Source organism: Chrysemys picta, chromosome 4 (assembly GCF_011386835.1).
Source record: "Chrysemys picta bellii isolate R12L10 chromosome 4, ASM1138683v2, whole genome shotgun sequence".
NCBI classification, from domain to species: domain Eukaryota; kingdom Metazoa; phylum Chordata; order Testudines; family Emydidae; genus Chrysemys; species Chrysemys picta.
Window position 1 is genome coordinate 58,964,186 of NC_088794.1, and position 16,680 is coordinate 58,980,865.

The 16,680-nt window shown below is 46.8% G+C and overlaps 2 protein-coding genes and 1 long non-coding RNA gene across 4 annotated transcripts in view; 2 read left to right on the forward strand and 1 right to left on the reverse strand.

Moving 5' to 3' along the window:
- Positions 1 to 7,639, forward strand: part of RAB44 (RAB44, member RAS oncogene family) — a 31,437-nt gene extending 23,798 nt beyond the window's left edge. The window contains exons 14-16 of the mRNA XM_005280491.4: positions 2,768 to 2,869; positions 4,046 to 4,122; positions 5,331 to 7,639. Of these exons, the coding sequence (XP_005280548.2) occupies positions 2,768 to 2,869; positions 4,046 to 4,122; positions 5,331 to 5,418 (267 nt within the window). The 3' untranslated portion in view covers positions 5,419 to 7,639. The remainder of the gene's footprint in view (positions 1 to 2,767; positions 2,870 to 4,045; positions 4,123 to 5,330) is intronic.
- On the reverse strand, positions 1,216 to 13,289 carry LOC112061782 (uncharacterized). Its single transcript, XR_002890377.3, has 3 exons — positions 12,316 to 13,289; positions 11,806 to 11,919; positions 1,216 to 4,715 (listed from the first exon to the last, which is right to left on the reverse strand). It is a non-coding gene; the product is annotated as an uncharacterized LOC112061782 (long non-coding RNA).
- The window catches only part of C4H6orf89 (chromosome 4 C6orf89 homolog), a 34,618-nt gene continuing 31,213 nt past the window's right edge, over positions 13,276 to 16,680 (forward strand). Inside the window, exon 1 of one of the 2 annotated variants that reach the window (XM_005280490.4) lies at positions 13,276 to 13,413. In XM_005280490.4, coding sequence (XP_005280547.1) covers positions 13,409 to 13,413 — 5 coding nt within the window. In that variant the 5' untranslated portion in view covers positions 13,276 to 13,408. The remainder of the gene's footprint in view (positions 13,414 to 16,680) is intronic. The other variant, XM_042848959.2, reaches the window with a different exon arrangement.

The window sequence follows — 16,680 nt, forward strand, 5'->3', positions numbered from 1 at the left end:
GAACCACTGCTCCAGATTAACCCCAGTGTGATTGGAATCTGAATTTGGCTGGGTGATAACACTCCCCTCCTTCCTGGTTTTAAATGCACTAAGTTCAAGATAGGTTCTTCTGGGATGGCTACCCTGGATGATACAGCTGGTGTCAGAGGGAGTCCAATGGCAGGGTCATTGGATGCTCATTATTGCACTGGCTTGCTCTGTCTCATATATGTGTCTACACAGCAGGCAGGAGGTGTAATTCCCAGCACAGCTCGAGCTAGTACCTAAAAATTCCAGCATGGCCACTGCAGGATGCGTAGGGGCTCGGGCTAGCCGCCAGAGTACAATCAATCCTGCCTGACTCCTTGGGTACACAGCCCGAGCTGCCATGACCACACTGTTTTTAGGCCCTGGTTTGGGCAGAGCTAGTGCGTACATGCCTACTCACGCTGGGGATTACATCTCCCAGTTGCTGTGTAGACATACCCAGAGACATACTGCCATAGCCTAAGGAACTATTTAAATATATCTACCAGGCATAACCAGGAAACACGTCTGTCTGTTCAACTAGGAGAGGCGGTGAGCTTTAAAGTACGTTTCTACTGCAAAAAAGGAGTATTCTTAACTTGGGTTAGACTGGCAGTGAAGCCATGGCAACTCAACTTTGAACTCTGGGCTTGAATTCATGCTGCTAACCCAAATTAAAGCCGAGTTGTCATGTCTTCATTGCTATTTTAATCTGAGTTAGCTAATGTGGTTTAGTTAACCTGAGTCAACAACACACCTTTTTTTGCAGTGTAGACATACCCTTAGCTGTTGAGTGGGGGACTGGAAACGAGGACCCCTAGATTCTATTCCCAGCTTGGTCTCGGACTTGCTGTTTGACTTTCAGTGAGCCACTGCACCGCTCTGTGCCTCAGTTTCCCAGCTGTTCAATGGGAGAGGGAGGGTTGTGAGGCTAAATTAATTAGTGCAAGAGGCTCTGAGATCTTTAAATGCTATATTCTTAAAAAGAAACACATAGTCATTTTAGAAGACAGGGCCAAATTCTGCCCTGACCTAGACCTCATCAAACCCAGCTATACTCAGCCAGACTGATTGGGGCAGAAATCAGAGCAGAATTGGGCCACCTATATTTTATGAATCATGTTTAGGATGAATATATTGGTACAAGAAAATAGTCAAGAGAGGAACAAGGGCATTGGTACTGGGACTATTCGTTTTTTGAAAAAGACAAACAATCCATGTACTTGATGAAAAATGCCATGAAATTTTTATCAGCCCTCAGTATCATTATCTAGCCAGATTCACCCATGATGTAATCCCCATCAAACATACTGGAATGACATAAGGAATGAACTCAACCCATGTCTTATGCTAAGCTAGGAATGCGGATGGAAGAAACATTTGTGAATTTCAACGTATGCAGCTGTATCCGACCAGATCCTCAGATGGTTTTAATTGATGTAACTCCATTATGTCAATGGAGCTACACTGATTTGCATTAGTCTGCATCTGGCCACATGAGGTTTGGGATTTGCAGTAGCAAGTAACTGAAGAGTGGCAGGGTCTTTCTTTGGTGTCATAATAATACTAGCTCTTATATAGCACTTTTCATCCACAGATCACAAAGTGCTTTACAAAGGAAGTCAGTATTATTATCCCCATTTTACAGATGAGGAAACTGAGGCACAGCAAGGGAAAAGGTTACTCAGCAGGCCAGAGCCTGGAATAGAACCCAGGTCTCTTGAGTCTCAGTCCAGCGCTCTAGCCACTAAGCAAAACTATTCCATCAATGTGGGCCAAATTTTGCCCTTGACCACACACTCACAGTTCCCACTGAAGTCTGCTGCAGGCACCTACATGCTTATGAGGGCTAAATTGGCCTTATCTCTTATGGAGACAATGCTGTGGCTGCCAAGATGGGTGCTTTAAGAATTCCCTGTAGAACTATACCACTAATACCCTTATTCTTGTTTAGGGAAAAGTCTCACGGGTTCTTTAATAACCATGAAAGGTCACAGCCTTGATTTTGCATCTCATCCATGAGCTGGCTATAAATTGGAAATTTTTCAGATTTTTTTTTTTTTGGTCAATTGGCCATTGACATTGGCCACTGTTTAAGACAGGATACTGGGCTAGATGGAGCTTTGGTCTGACTCAGTATGGCCATTCTTATGTTAATTAATAGCCTCTATTCTATCATTCATTTATTTATTTTGCAATAAAGGTTCATTTTTTCCATATTTTGCACAATATTTTCCTGATGTTGTTTATGAAAACATTGTCAAAAGGGCTATCAACTCTTTTTTGTTTTGATTTGGGGGAAATGAAGGATTTTGAAAATGATTTCTGTAATGTTTTTTATTTAAAAAATTGCAAAAAAAAAACAATTTTTTTTAAAGAAAATGGATCAGCTTTGAACCCTGAGGAATGGAAACAAAGTCAGTTTTTTCATTAAATTTTTTAATTAATTTTTCAACCTACTCTGGGGTCGGTTGAAACTATTTCAACAAACTTCCAAGGGAAGTGGCAGATTCTCCATCTCTTCATGGCTTCAAATCAAGACCAGATGCCTTTCTGGAAGAGATGCTCTATCATGTAAACCCAAGCCCCATGGACCAAATCCATGCAGGTCAGTGGGGTTACTCTAGGCTTTGCCCTGATGTGTTCAGAAGCTGTGTAGGGCTATGATTTGAAGAAACTGTAGATCCCATTATGGTCAATGGCAAAACTTCCACTGACTCCACTGGGGCCAAGATTTCACCCCACCTGTCCTGTTTCACAGGAAGGAGCAGGAGATGGAGTTGTCATCCTTCTACTTGGTAACAAAACAGACTGTGCCACAGAAAGACAGGTATCTACTGAAGAGGGTGGACGCTTGGCTAAGGTATGTGAACAGATCTATTGGCGTTTACCATCCATTTAAATTCTTTCACCATCCTTAGTTGGGGGTCGGGGAGTTAAAAGAATAAAGCAAAACCAAGGCTATAGTTAAGCCACCGTGACTGACAGGATAGGCATTTCCTTCCATTAACAATTAGTGTGGGAATTGAGGACCTGAGGCAAAGCAGAAAGCCCTTAACTCATCGTCTGGTCATTAATTGCCAGGAAATGACCACAGAACCATATCTTGCTCCTTGTGTTTTTGTCTCCTCCTGCTGGCCTTGTTTTAACTCTGGCAAGCTATTCCCTGGCCCTCCTCCACTGAACCCCAGCAGAACAGCTTACAGGATCAGGGCCTCAGGCTGTAAGGTTTTTGAGGCAGGGAATCTGGCCCAGATCCTCAAAGGTATTTAGGTGCGTAATTCCCTTGATTTCAGTGGGAGTTAGGCTCCTACATGTCTTTGAGGATCTGGGCCTATCTGCACCGTAACATGCCAGGCACCTCTCCAGCACTATGTAAATAATAAAAGCATAAAGCAATTACTGAATTATCCCTTTTGAAAGATGCTTTATGTGTCCAAGCATTGATTCTGGTAACAGTCCGTGAGACGGACAAGTATCGTTCTCCCCATTTTACAGAACCCGGGACAGAGAGATGAAGTGACTTACCCAAGGACACACAGCAAGTCACTGACAGAGCCAGAAAGAGAACATTCTAGCTGACAACTCTGTGTTCAATCCACTAGGCAATGCTGCCTCTGTGTATGTCTATAGTATGCCAGGCTTTCCCTTGCCGTTAAAGATTAGCACTGAAGCTGCTGGGGAAGCTGGATTTCATTCTCAACATTCCTAAAACTTAATAATTACAATGTACAATTTTATTCACCTATGAGTTCCATACCGCAGCAGCAAGGAGACCCTCTGAGCCATGCATTTCCAACAGATCACCACCTTTCCTCGTGTAATTAGTCCCTCGTGATTTTTTTTTTTACATCCTATACAAACCATATCATTGCTCCAAATGCACCGACTCCCCCGTCTTTGGTTGTTTGATGATTATCTGGGAAAAATCATAGCACTTGCGCTCGACCTCTTTTAAATCTATGCAATCTATGGCTTGAACCTACCAAACAGTTCTGGAAGGGAAGTGCATTTGTGTGTGCCTTCTTGTGTCTTCCAGGAGTGTGAGCTCTTGTTTTATGAATGCAGTGCTGCGTCAGGCCACAAAGTCTCTGAATCTATGATTGACTTAGCCAGGTGAGCAGTGTGCCGTGGGATTGTTGACTGTCCTGAATTAATGGGTTGGGTCCTGATTTCCATTGCTCTTCTTCAGCTTTGCATGCTGAAGTGACCCCTGCAGCTGAAAGTTGTATATCCCCATGCTCCATAGATAATGTACGCAGCTCCTATGTGCCCCCAAAACTGGGGCTACACCAGTTTACCACAGCTGAGGATCCGGCCACAGGCGCAAAGATAAGAGTCTGTTCTAGCTGAGACAGGTTTTTACACTGCATAGTATCAGAGTACTTTCCAGTCATGTATTAAGCAACGTGACTAACATCAGTCACTTGTTTGTTCTCTCATCGTCTCCCCGAGCAGAGAAGCATGTGCAGTGGCATGGCTTGTTTTGGCAGGGGGGGTTGTTTTTTCCTTAAGTACATATGTTGGTCTGCGTTTATGTTGGAGAAGACAAGCTCAGAGAAGTGCATCTTGCACTTGGTGTGGAAGGTAGTGACGTCTGTGATGGTCTTTAGTTCATGGGGGAGTTCATTCCACTGTCCTGGCCCACAAAAATGGGCCCTAAATGGATTCTTCATTGGAATGTCAGGATGCACCTCAAACATTCAGCCCTGTAAAAGCAGGTTAACAAAACCATCAGTAATATGTTTTTGTGCCTACAACAGATTGTCGGAAGGAAGAACGGAATAGGGCATACCAGGCCCAGATCCACTTATGCTCCCCACTAAAAATGTCCAGTGTGACTTCTAGATGCTGCCAACCCAATCCCCTTCTCCCCATCACAGAATAACAAGACCTGAGGGCACCAAGGACCTTAGCTATTCCTCCTTCTCCTGGGGTGTTGTGCGGACAGTAGGTGGCTAGCTGGAAGCAAAAAGCCAGGCATCATTCTACCTGCTGTTGATAGGTTTACTGCTTTGCCTGGAGACAGCTCGCAATCTGGGCTCCAATCCTCAGGATGTTGCTTAACTACCCTATGGGTTGATTGACGTGAGCAGATTTGTTTTGACTGTGGCTTGATTGAAGTTGGAATTTTCAATGGAGCCTCAAGGAATAGGTGCCCAAATTCCATTGAATTGCTGTGAGAGTCGGGCACGCAACTCTTTTCAGATCCCTTGAACACCCCAGCCCTACCCTTTACTAGAGCTTTCCACGACAGATGATGATGTAGATTCCAAAGAGCAGGGCAATTAACTGGCTAATTTGTTTCATGTTTATCATGCCAGATCACTGAAAGCTCACGAAGACAGATTAAAAACTGAGGTGGTGGAGGTACCAGCGCCACCAAAGAAGAAAAGAGGTTGCTGCAGATGATCGAGAAACTCGGTGCTTTGATCAAAAAATACAGCCTGAAAGCATAAAAATGGCCCTCTCTTAACCTTCATCTCTGCTCCTCATGTCTGACTTTACTGATTCCCCTTAAGCGTTGCAGAACAAATGCAGTTATCAGGGAGTGAGTTGTAATCTGTCTCATTCATAGCTAATCTATTTCTCTGATTGCCTACCCCCACAGTATGTTAGGGCCTAACACATTAGTGGGCAAACATTATTTCTTTCATTAAGAGATCAAAACTGTGCTCCTCCATTGCTGCTACTGATGCAAGAAGCAGAAAGAGCCCAGCTGGATTTTCAGATCTCAGAATGAGTTTTGCAGCCAGCAGACAGAAAAATCCTCTTTGAGGGTGGAATTCGCTCTTATGCAGAGGGCCTGCGCAAAGCCTATGAGTGTATCGCAGGAGATCTCACAATTGGGTTTAAGTGGTGCAGGCACCTTTGCACAGTGGTGAATTTCACTCAGCATGTGTAAACTCAGAAAATCTGATCCAGATTCAATTGAGAGAGAATACACAATATGCCTCAATCTCATTTTTACAGTCATTTTTCCGATTGCACTTTATAAAGTAGGTCATCAGTTTGAAGTGTCTTCACATTTATAATATCTAGCTTTGCCCTCGCCTACATCTCATATTGTACTACACCAGCGGTCAATAGAGGATCCCTACAAAAATGGCTGCTAAAACTGTGATTAAAAAAAACAACACATAGAAAGATGGGTAGAAGGTACAGGATAATAAAATCACGTTGGAGCGATGAGTCAATTGGATAGTTTGATCAGCGGAACATTTGTGAGTCTATCATTTTCAATGGAGGGTACTTTGAGCAATGGAACAGCCTCCAGCGCAATGGATTGTTGCATTAGAACAGAGGTTCTCAAACTGTGGTCTGCGAGCTCCATTCAGGTGGTCCGTGGATAGTTTCCTCTAAGGTACATGCCCGGGGGACCGTACACAAGAGATTGAAGGGCCAGCCACCTAATAAATGGAGCCTTGCAAGCATGGCTCCACTAATTAGGTGCCTGGACCCTGGAGAAGACGGACATGTAAGGTGAGGTGGTGGCCTTGGGAGGAATAGGGGATAGGTGGGAGGGGGCAGTGGGGTGAGAAGAGGGGGTGGGGGGAATTTGGGACGTGCAGGGCTGCAACAGCCAGAGAAAGAGGCAACTTTCCCCAGCTCCAGGGTTGTGGCTGCCAGGGAGAGACCCCCTCTCCTTCCCAACCCTAGCTTGGGGGCTGCCGCGGCGGGGGAGAGAGGGAGAGACCCTCTCTCCTTCCCAGCCCAGCTTGGTGGCTGCTGCAGCAGGGGAGACCCCCGCTCCTTCCCAGCCCCAGCTCGGAGACTGTCGTGGCAGGGGAAAGAGGGCACATCCATCGCATTAGAAAGGCAAGACTAATGATATTAAAATATGAGTTGTGTGCTTTTATTTGTAGAACAAAAAATGTTAATTATTATTAAGTTTTTTTTAATATAATGCTTTTATCCAAAGTGCTTTACAATAGTTAGCTAACGGTACAAACAACATTTGGAAAGATCATTAAGTGGTCTGCTGAGATCCTCAGCAATTTTCAAGTGGTCCGCGAAAAAAAAAGTTTGAGAACCACTGCATTAGAACAATTCTGGGTAGGGGGAAAGCAAGGTTTTGCAAGCTTTTTACAAATGCAACTGCATTTTTTTTAAAGTGCATTTTGTGCTTATTAACCTGGAAGTGACACAAGCACCAGAAATATTAGTATTACTATTTACCTGTCATTACTTCAGCTGCTTCATTTATACAAATGACTGTGCTGCAAAGCAGTGTAGATAACTGTGCTTTTGAGAGATAAGGATGCAAACAATTAAGGCCTAGATCCTAGCTCAGAGTCACGTGCCTAAATAACTTTGCAGATCTGGGTCTAAGTTTATAAGAGCTAAGTGTTATTGTAGAGCAGCATTAAATATTGTTGGGGGATTTGTGTAACCTCTAGCACTTCCATGGGACTTATTTAAATATTATTTTTTTTAAATCTCAGTGTATCAGACTTGGACACAATAGCTTGGATGAGTTTGTAGCTGATTATTATCATCATCAGTGTTATTTAACATTTATATCCCAGAGGCCTCAGCCAGGTCGGGGGCCCCATTGTGCCAGGCCCTGTACAAATGTAGAAACATGATGAGTAATTTTTCAACACTATAAATAAAAGCGTATTTTAACTTATTTCTGGTTCTGCTTCTCTTTTGATTTGTGTGTGTTATTCATAATGCTATCACACAAATCGGTGATGTCAGTTCTGCTCAAAGCTACTGAAATTTAGTGAAGGGAGCTGGGACCCTTTCACAGAAAGGCAGAGGGTGTTTAGGGACCTAACTGAATGGAATTGTCCATTTGTTGGTTACAGTTGCGGAAAATGACCAAAAGTTACATGACAGGACAACTGTGAATATTCCAAGAATAGACCAAGACCAAAAAGATCTCAAATAAAGCAAAGCTGATTAGCAAATGGAGAGAGCCACTGGTCACACATTAACAAATGGTATCAGATCGTAACCAGTGCTAGTTTGGGTAACAAGGTTAGCCAGGTATGGCAGGATCTTGTAATTAAGACAAAGAATCACATCTTACAATGTCAGAGCTCAGGTGTTTCAGTGTCTCACTGACCGGCTATCTGTCTCTGTTAGCACTGTAACATTTCAGAACTCCATCTCCCCCGAATCACCAAAACATTATGTGTATGTCAGGTTTACCTGCCTCCTGACACTTATTACAGCAAAGGGGCGAACCTCCTGCATTAGCATCTTAGCTGCAAAGTCACTGGCTGAATAATCTGTTTTCTCAACATTATGGAGACTTTAGCAATCTCTCTTCTAATCAGAAGTTACAGCCCCTCCCTACGGGGCGGCTCCAGGCACCAGAGCAGCAAGTGCACCGCGGAGGGCAGCCTGCCGGTCCCTGTGAGGGCGGCAACAGGGCCACCCAGAGGATTCAGGGGGCCTGGGGTCTTCGGCGGCAGGGACCCCCCGCTGCCGAATTGCCGCCGAAGACCCAGCCCTTTGGCGGTGGGTCCCGGGGTGGAAGGACCCCCCGCCGCAGGTCTTCAGGGCACTTCGGCAGCGGGTCCCAGAGCGGAAGGACCCCCGCCGCCGAACTGCCGCCGAAGACCCGGAGAGGAAGAAGCTCCGGGGGCCCAGGCCCCGCAAGAGTTTTCCAGGGCCCCCGGAGCAAGTGAAGGACCCCGCTCCAGGGCCCCCGAAAAACTCTCGTGGAGGCCCCTGCGGAGCCTGGGGCAAATTGCCCCACTTGCCCCCCCTCTGGGCGGCCTTCGGCGGCATGCCTGCGGGAGGTCCGTTGGTCCCGCGGATTCGGTGGCAATTCGGCGGCGGGTATGCTGAAGCCGCGGGACCGGCGGACGTCCAGCAGAAACGCCACCGAATCGGCGTGACCAGCGGATTGCCCGCAGGCGCGCCACCGAAAGCTGCCTGACTGCTGTGGTTGGGGCGGCAAAACACATAGAACCGCCCCTGCTCCCTATTCCAGTGTATGCACCAGTCTGCCTGCCATTCAATTCTAACAACTTTTTATTTACATAGCTTGTCTCATCTCTGACCAAAGTGGTATATTCTTATTCCTGATTAGGTGGCACTAAACTCTACCTACATTTGTGCTGTATCTGGGCAATTCACACTCTTTAATGGATTAACCTCGCAATCTCTCCTGTGAGGCAGGGCACTGCTATTAGCCCCATTGTACAGCTGTGCAACTGAGGCACAGAGAGACTAAAGGCCAGACCCTCAAAGGTATTTTGGTGCCTAATTCCTGTTGATTTCAATGGGAGCTAAAAGCCTATACAACTTTGAGGATCTGAGCCCAAGGGACTTGCCCAAGGTCCAGGGCCACCTTCAGGCACCAGACGAGAAAGCACATGCCTGGGCCGGCACATTGTAAGGGGTGGCATAGCGGCCAATCTTGGGGCGGCCAGCCCAGCCCTGCAGGGGCACGGACCCCGGTCCGGGTGGGCAGGAACTAGTGATCCCCGCTGCTCATCGTGCTGCCGGGGTCCCCGGGATGCACCACTCCCCGCTGCCTCCACCGGCCTCCACCTCCCGCGCCGCTCTGAGCCCGGCCCAGCCGAGCCGCCTTTAAAGGAGCGGCTGAGCCAGCACCTCCTGCAGCCCCCGGGCACTGGAAGGAGGGAGGGTTCTGCTGCGGCCCGGCAGGCAGCGGAGGCAGGGAGGGAGGGTTCTGCGGTGGCCCGGTGGGCAGCGGTGGCAGGGACGGTTCTGCGGCGGCCCGGCAGGCACCGGAGGGAGGGAAGATTCTGCGGCGGCCTGGCGGGCCGCGGAGGGGCGGGCCTTACTGATCCCGGCACCATTTGCACTGTGCTGAGCCCCGCTGCAATGCCGGCCCCACGCGGAGGTCGTAGACCCCAGCCAGGGCTGCCTGTGTCGGCCCCCTTGGAGCCTGCCCGGCCGGGAGAGACACCCCAAGGCCAGAGGGGGGAGCCCCTCTCGCCCGGCTGCAAGCGGGCTGCAGCGCCTGGCTGACCACGGGTGGAGGGAGTGGGCGGGTGCCACCCTTCACCCCCCTGCAAGCCGCCTTGACCGCCCTCCACACGCTCCCTGTGACTGCCGCCTTTTTTTTTTTTTTTTTTTGCCTGGGGCGGCAAAAAAGCTACAGCCGGCCCTGCCAAGGTCACACAGGAAGCCTGTGGCAGAGGAGGGAAATGAGCTCAGGTACCTCAAATCCCAGGCTAATGCCCTAACTCCTTTCTTACAGAGGCATTCTGTTGCCTTTACTGTTGATGCCAGCTAGAAGACAACTGTCCCTTAGCCCTAATAATAAAAGGACTACATTTTCTTAATCCAATTTACATAATTCCTCTTGTAGGCTATCCTCTCTTATCACACTTCACTATAAAATGATATTATTGTATCTAGTACTAGGATCAGCCTTTGGAACATATTCACTAAAGAGGGACTCTAACAGCAGAGTTCAGTTCCAGCTCTGGACGCTCTGGGGTCTTCAGATCCAGGTTTAATTTGGGCCAATCTGTACTATTTCTATTTTAAAAGTCCCTGTATACTGCCTTGAACAGAATAAACCCCAATACATTTGAAATTCCAATCAACAGTGAAAGTAACAAAATCTCAGTGTCCATCCACCAAAACAGACCATCTGTTCACTTCATGCAGCTGTGCAGCTGTGCAGCTGCATGTAGACAAAAGCTGCCCACAAGAGGGTTGTTTTACCCTAAATCTTGTTTGGATTATGTACGGAAGATGGCGCTTTCCCTGCTTCAATCGGTCAGCAAACTGCTTTATTTGCCTACAAAAGGAGATTAAATTAGTTAAGGTTGCTTTTCCTCAGTTCTTCCATTAGATGGTAGTAAATACAACAATGCATTCCAACTGCATAATATTTGAGCTGTATAAGAGATGCTGATAACCTGAATTTGGCTCAAAATGTACATCTGTAAAGCCAAACTTTTATAAAACATCATACGCAGAGAAATGGGACTATTTTATTTCCAATGATTCCAATGGCATTAATTCTGATAAAAAGATACTTTTAAACAAAATCACTCCCCCTGATGTGTTGGCAAACTAAACATTACAGCATTAAACTGGAATGCAAAACTGAATACAATATAAACAAAAGTCAAATTGATTTGTCATTCTCCAAGCTGAGAGAAATGCAAGAAAGTTAACAAAGAGCATAAGTAATGACAAGTATTTTGCATTTTAATAATTCTTTCACTTTTAAATAAGGCCTGGATCATGTAAACACATACACACGAGTCACTGAAGTCAAAGAGACTACTCAAATAAAGTGATGCATATGTGTGTTTGGAGGATCAGGACCCATAGTCATAGTAATATCATAGGAAAAGACATTTTATTTGCTTGCACCATATGATTTTTTAAGCTGTGTCTCTTTAAACCTTTCAGAATTACTATAAGCACTTCACCAGTAACAGAGAAATTTTCAAAATTAAATTCCATTTCAGAGCACTGCAGAAAATCTTAGTAAACAACAATAAACCAGCTGAGTGCCTGCAGCCATACCACTTTGTGGGCTGCTCCTTAAAAGCGGAGCACAATTGGACTGAACAAGCACTTAGATCATGACACATTTTAACAGATCATTGCACAAAAGTTCAAATACACAAACTGTTTGGTCTCAAAAAGCCACTTCTCAAATTCTCTCTGTTTTCACTGTTTAAGGTATTATTTACTCTTATTGGCATATAAAATATACACCAAATGAAGCACAATAACTAGCACTTTTCATCTGCAAATCTCACAGTGCTTTACAAAGGAGGTCAGTATCATTACTCCCACTTCACAGATGGGGAAACTGAGGCACAGAGCCGTGAAATGACTTACCTGAGAACACCCAGCAGGCCAGCAGCGCAGCTGAGAATTAGAATCAAGCTTTTCCGAATGCCAGTCCAGTATCCTATCCATTGGATGCAGAGAGTCCTTTGCTTGCTCCATAAGCTACAGTTTAAAAAGTGAAAAATTAAAAACTGATAAAAGGAAATACTTTCTCATTGCCACCAGAAGTCATGGAGACCAGTCTCTACACAGAAACTCGGAGTCTGAACTAGTCAGATGCTCCCACATGGTATTAATGGACACTGCCCTGCTTGGCTTTCACATGTGTTTGAATGATGTCAACATATTAGATTTGTTCATTGTTAAACTCTTGAAACATCAGCTGTGAAATGGGTAGACTGCATGTTATGAAGGTTTTCCACAAACATTGTTAACTATTTAGGACGATGTTTACTATCTACTGTAAGCACATCACAACAGTGACTGGTCCTGTATAATTTGTACAGTGCCTAGTACATTTTGGGCACTACTGAAAATAAAAATGAGGAGGGGGCTTACTTTTAAATGGCACTCCCAGCAGAGTTTTGCAAAAGTTGACAACGAAGCAAGTGACTGCACAGTTTCACTCAGCGTAATGTACTGACACAGGCCAGAGGCCACAGACACTGGCCACACTCTTGTTAACTATATGTAGCCAACTAGGTAATAGCTTTAAGCAGCAGAAGACAGAAGCTATAGAGGGAGATGGTGCATGGACAAAGCAAAGGCATAGGAGGAAAGTGGGTGAGGCTGTACAGTGACTGGGGAAGGTAAAAAAATATGCACGGCAAGGGTACTTAGAGCAAAGTAGGGAGTGCTGTGGGTGGTTGAGGCAGCTGGGCAGAACCTGGGTGGGGGGAGCTGTGGGGGGCAGAGCAGCTGGGGGGCTGGAACAATTTCTGTGGTGGGGGGTGCTAAGAGCCATTGAACCAAACTGTCAACCCTGTATATCATGGAAACCACTTCAAGCCAGGGGGTGCGGCAGCCCCCTCGCCCCTGTAGTTCCAGCACCCATGCAGAGCAGTCACGTAGGAGATGTGTGGGTGACAGGGCAATTGGCGAGGGGATGGGCAGCACGGCGAGTGGCTGGGCAGACTGGCAGAGGGTGGGTCGCTGGGGGTGGCAGGGCAGGGGGTGGGGAGGACATGGGGTGGGTAAGATGTGGTGGCGGTGGGGTGGGGCAGAGGGGTACCGTGGGATGGGGCGCAGTAGAGGTGGGACAGTGGGGCAGCACATAGGGGCAGAAGGTGCGGTGGGACCGGGGCAGTGGGGTGAGAGGGCACAGTGGGGCAAGGGGCATGGTGGGGTTGCGCAGTGGGGCAGAGGGTGCAGTGGGGGGGTGGGCGCAGTGGGCCAGAGGGCTCGGTGGGGCGGGCAGTGGGGCAGAGGGCGCGGAGGGGGCGGGGCAGAGGCTGGGGGGGCGCGGCAGTGGGGCAGAAGACGCGGTGGGGGCGGGGCAGAGGCCAGGGGGCGCGGCCGCGGCGGGCAGTCCCGGGGCAGCCTTGGCGGCGTTGCGCAGCTCCTCGCGCCCGAGTCCCGGCCAATCTGCGGCCTCGGCAGCAGGAAGCAGGAAGCGCCGGGCGGAGGCAGGAGCAGCCGGGCCTGAGCGTGGATGGGGTGAGGGGCATAGGAGGGGAGGGGTCACGGGGTAATGGGGGGGCAGGAAGGCGGGGGGGGCAGAGGGGAAGGTAATGGGGCAGGAGGGGAGGGGACGGTACTGGGGAAGGTCCTGGGGCAGGAGGGGTGGTGGGGCAGAGGGGAAGGTAATGGGCAGGGGGATGCGGAAGGGGGGTAACCGGACATGGAGAGAGGCAGGAAGGAAGGGGGGCCTCAGAGGGGTGGGTTACTGGAGGGAAGGAGAGGGCAGGGGAGGGCAATGGGGATAGTGGAGGGGGAGCCTGGGTCAGGGGCCGTGAAGGTGCTGGGGGCAGGGCAGAGGGGTGAGCCTGATGGCCCAGGTGCACCTGGCAGGTGGAGGTACAGACGGATTCGCAGGGCACCCTGCCCCTTTGCTGCAAATCCCAGTTAGGGAGCCCATGTGCCCTTGCACCAGCTGCTGGATGTCATAGTTCCCTTTTTACCCCTGCTGTGCTCCAACTGTGGAAAAATGAGAAGCGTGGAGCAGAGAAAAGGCCTTGGCCTTAGTTCAATAACAAACCAACTTGCAAGTGTTCGCGCTGCAGCTCTGGGGTGGTGGGAAGTGATCCCTTAAAAGGGGTACCCTCAGGCAAGGAAGGTCCAAAATTTCAGTATTGTACCAAAATACAAAATTTCAAGCAAACCTGGTGTCAACAGAAGTAATCTAATTACGGAACAAAATTTCAAGGCAATATTTAAGGTTCTTTTGGCGGGGGGGAGAGGGGCTTTCGACTTATTGCTGTCGTGTTTTGCAATCCAGCATGCTATTGCATGAGAGCCAAATGCTGACAAGGGCTCTGATGCTGCAATTGGAGCCCTGCCCCCATGCAAAGTCCCATGGTCTTAAACGGGGCTCTGTGCGGACTCAGGTGCAGGATGGGGTTTAGCTTTTTTTCCATTATTGCTCATGCAGAGTGAGGCACAGATGGGAAACCAACAGCATAAATGGTGAAATGTAAATTTGATTTTTAAAATTTGTTCAGATTTAACATCCTTGGGTCTTATTAGTAATGTAGGTGAGGAAACTTGTCTTTTAAAACAAACAACGAGGAGTCCGGTGGCACCTTAAAGACTAACAGATTTATTTGGGCATAAGCTTTTGTGGGTAAAAAACCCACTTCTTACCCACAAAAACTTATGCCCAAATAAATCTGTTAGTCTTTAAGGTGCCACCGGACTCCTCGTTGGTTTTGTGGATACAGACTAACACGGCTACCCCCTGATACTTGTCTTTTAAAAATTATTTTTAATCCAATAACATCTCTTAAAAATAGATTGCAGAATCTGGGTTTAAGTGGCAAACACTTATGCACATGCTTAACTTTCAGCATTGAAGTCAATGGGACTGCTCACATGCATGAAGTTGAGCAGATGTTTAAATGTTTGCAGGATTGGAACCTAAGGGCATGATCCTGAATAGAGCCTTGCAACCCAGCCCAAACCTGACGGGACCTGACTACAGGTGGCTGGCCCAGGTCTGGTCATCTCTGATCACCTCTTCCTGCCTGTGGGCTCGGCGGGTTGTTCTACTGTGTGCCTCACTCCTGCTGGCCGCCACATCAGTATGCTGTGTATGCTGGGGCTCCTGTGTAGTGACAAGTCACACACCCTCTCCTGCTGCAGGAGGTGGCCAGAGATGGATTGTGGGCACCAGGCATAGGGAGTGGGAAGCCCCCACCAGGCCAAGCCCCAAGGATGAGGCAGCACAGGCTCAGGGTGAAATGTCGGGTTTGGGTCTGTAAACCTCTCAACACTCTCAGGTTGGGTTTAGGTCAGTTGTCCTTCACTTGGGTTTGGATCCTGGTCCAGCTTTAAATTTAGGCTTGAGCAGACCTCTAATCCTGAAAATACCTGCATGTAAATCACTTTAATCTCATACATAAATGCAGGATTGGAGCTTTAAACTATAAATTCTTTAGTTCAGGAACCTTCCCTGCTGCTGTGTTTGTACATCACCTAGCACAATGGGTCCCTGATTGTCACTGGTTCACTACCATAAATAAGTACTAAATAATAGTAATAATTAATAACAGTAAACCTGATGGCTTTCTAAATTAAAAAAAGCCAAAACAAAACGTAAAGACTTTTATTTCTCTAGTAGGCTTAGCCGTATAAGATATAGATGATTTATTTCCTACATGTATATAGCAACTAAGTAGAAGAGTTAGTCTGTCATTCTTATTTCATAAATCATGTTGTATTGATGGGAAAGTAAATAATGGATGGATGTTGTTTAAGGCATCATTTATTTTAAAACAATGTTAGAAAAGGATTTTATTTTCTAGCAGAGAACACAGATTACTGTTAACTTTTGTTAAGGAAATGTGAAAGGTTTTCAGTGGTAGTATATGATTTGTAGGTGTCATCTTCAATTATGCTCCCTAATAGTGGATACTCCTATAGAGGGGGCTAGTCTTATGACATATCAGCATTTTTGACACTGATGAGCTTCTGCTACTAGGGAAAGGAGAAAAATTGCATGATGTGACACTTACGTAAGGATATCTGTTGGGAGCTGCTGCATGGAATTGCTGTCAGCAGTTACAAAACAAGTGCTCGATTTTGCAAGCTCTTTGTGCACAGCTCTCATTGAATTCACTGGAACTCTTTATGTGGAGGGCTCGCAGGATTGAGCTCTGGCATTTCAGCAAATGATACAAAGAGCTATACAGGAGCTACAGAGAAGCCCAATGACCTTTCAATCCATTTAGTACATCACTTGCGGTTCCAGTGCCAAGGCAACTAGAACAATCATAAAAGTTGAGCAAAGACAGTTTAATTTTCTGCAGATGCTCTGGCTCTTGCTTAGTTTGTGAATCAGTGTATTATATAAATGAAAGAGTCAGTAAAATAATATTTTTATGGAGCCAGCTGTTTGTAAAGCAGCTAGCACACAAGTACCTTTCCTAGAGAGCTTGCACTCTACAATCTAATCTTCCCCATGCTAGCTCCTGGATGTAGGGTGGGATTCACAAAGGTGCTTAGGCTCCTAATTCCCATGAAATCAATGGGAGTTAGGCACCTAAATACCTATGGGAATCCCACCCAGAATGCTTACTACTCAATGGTGTTACTCATAAAAGTAAGAACTAATTACATCTTGTGGTATACATTTGCCTGATTAGGTCATAAATAAGCATGAGGAATGGAGAATGGCATATGACAAGAAGCAGAGCAAACTGGCAGTGTGGTGTAGCATATATCCCATTCCATCATTTTTTTTTTTTTTTTTTTTTTTTTTTAAGA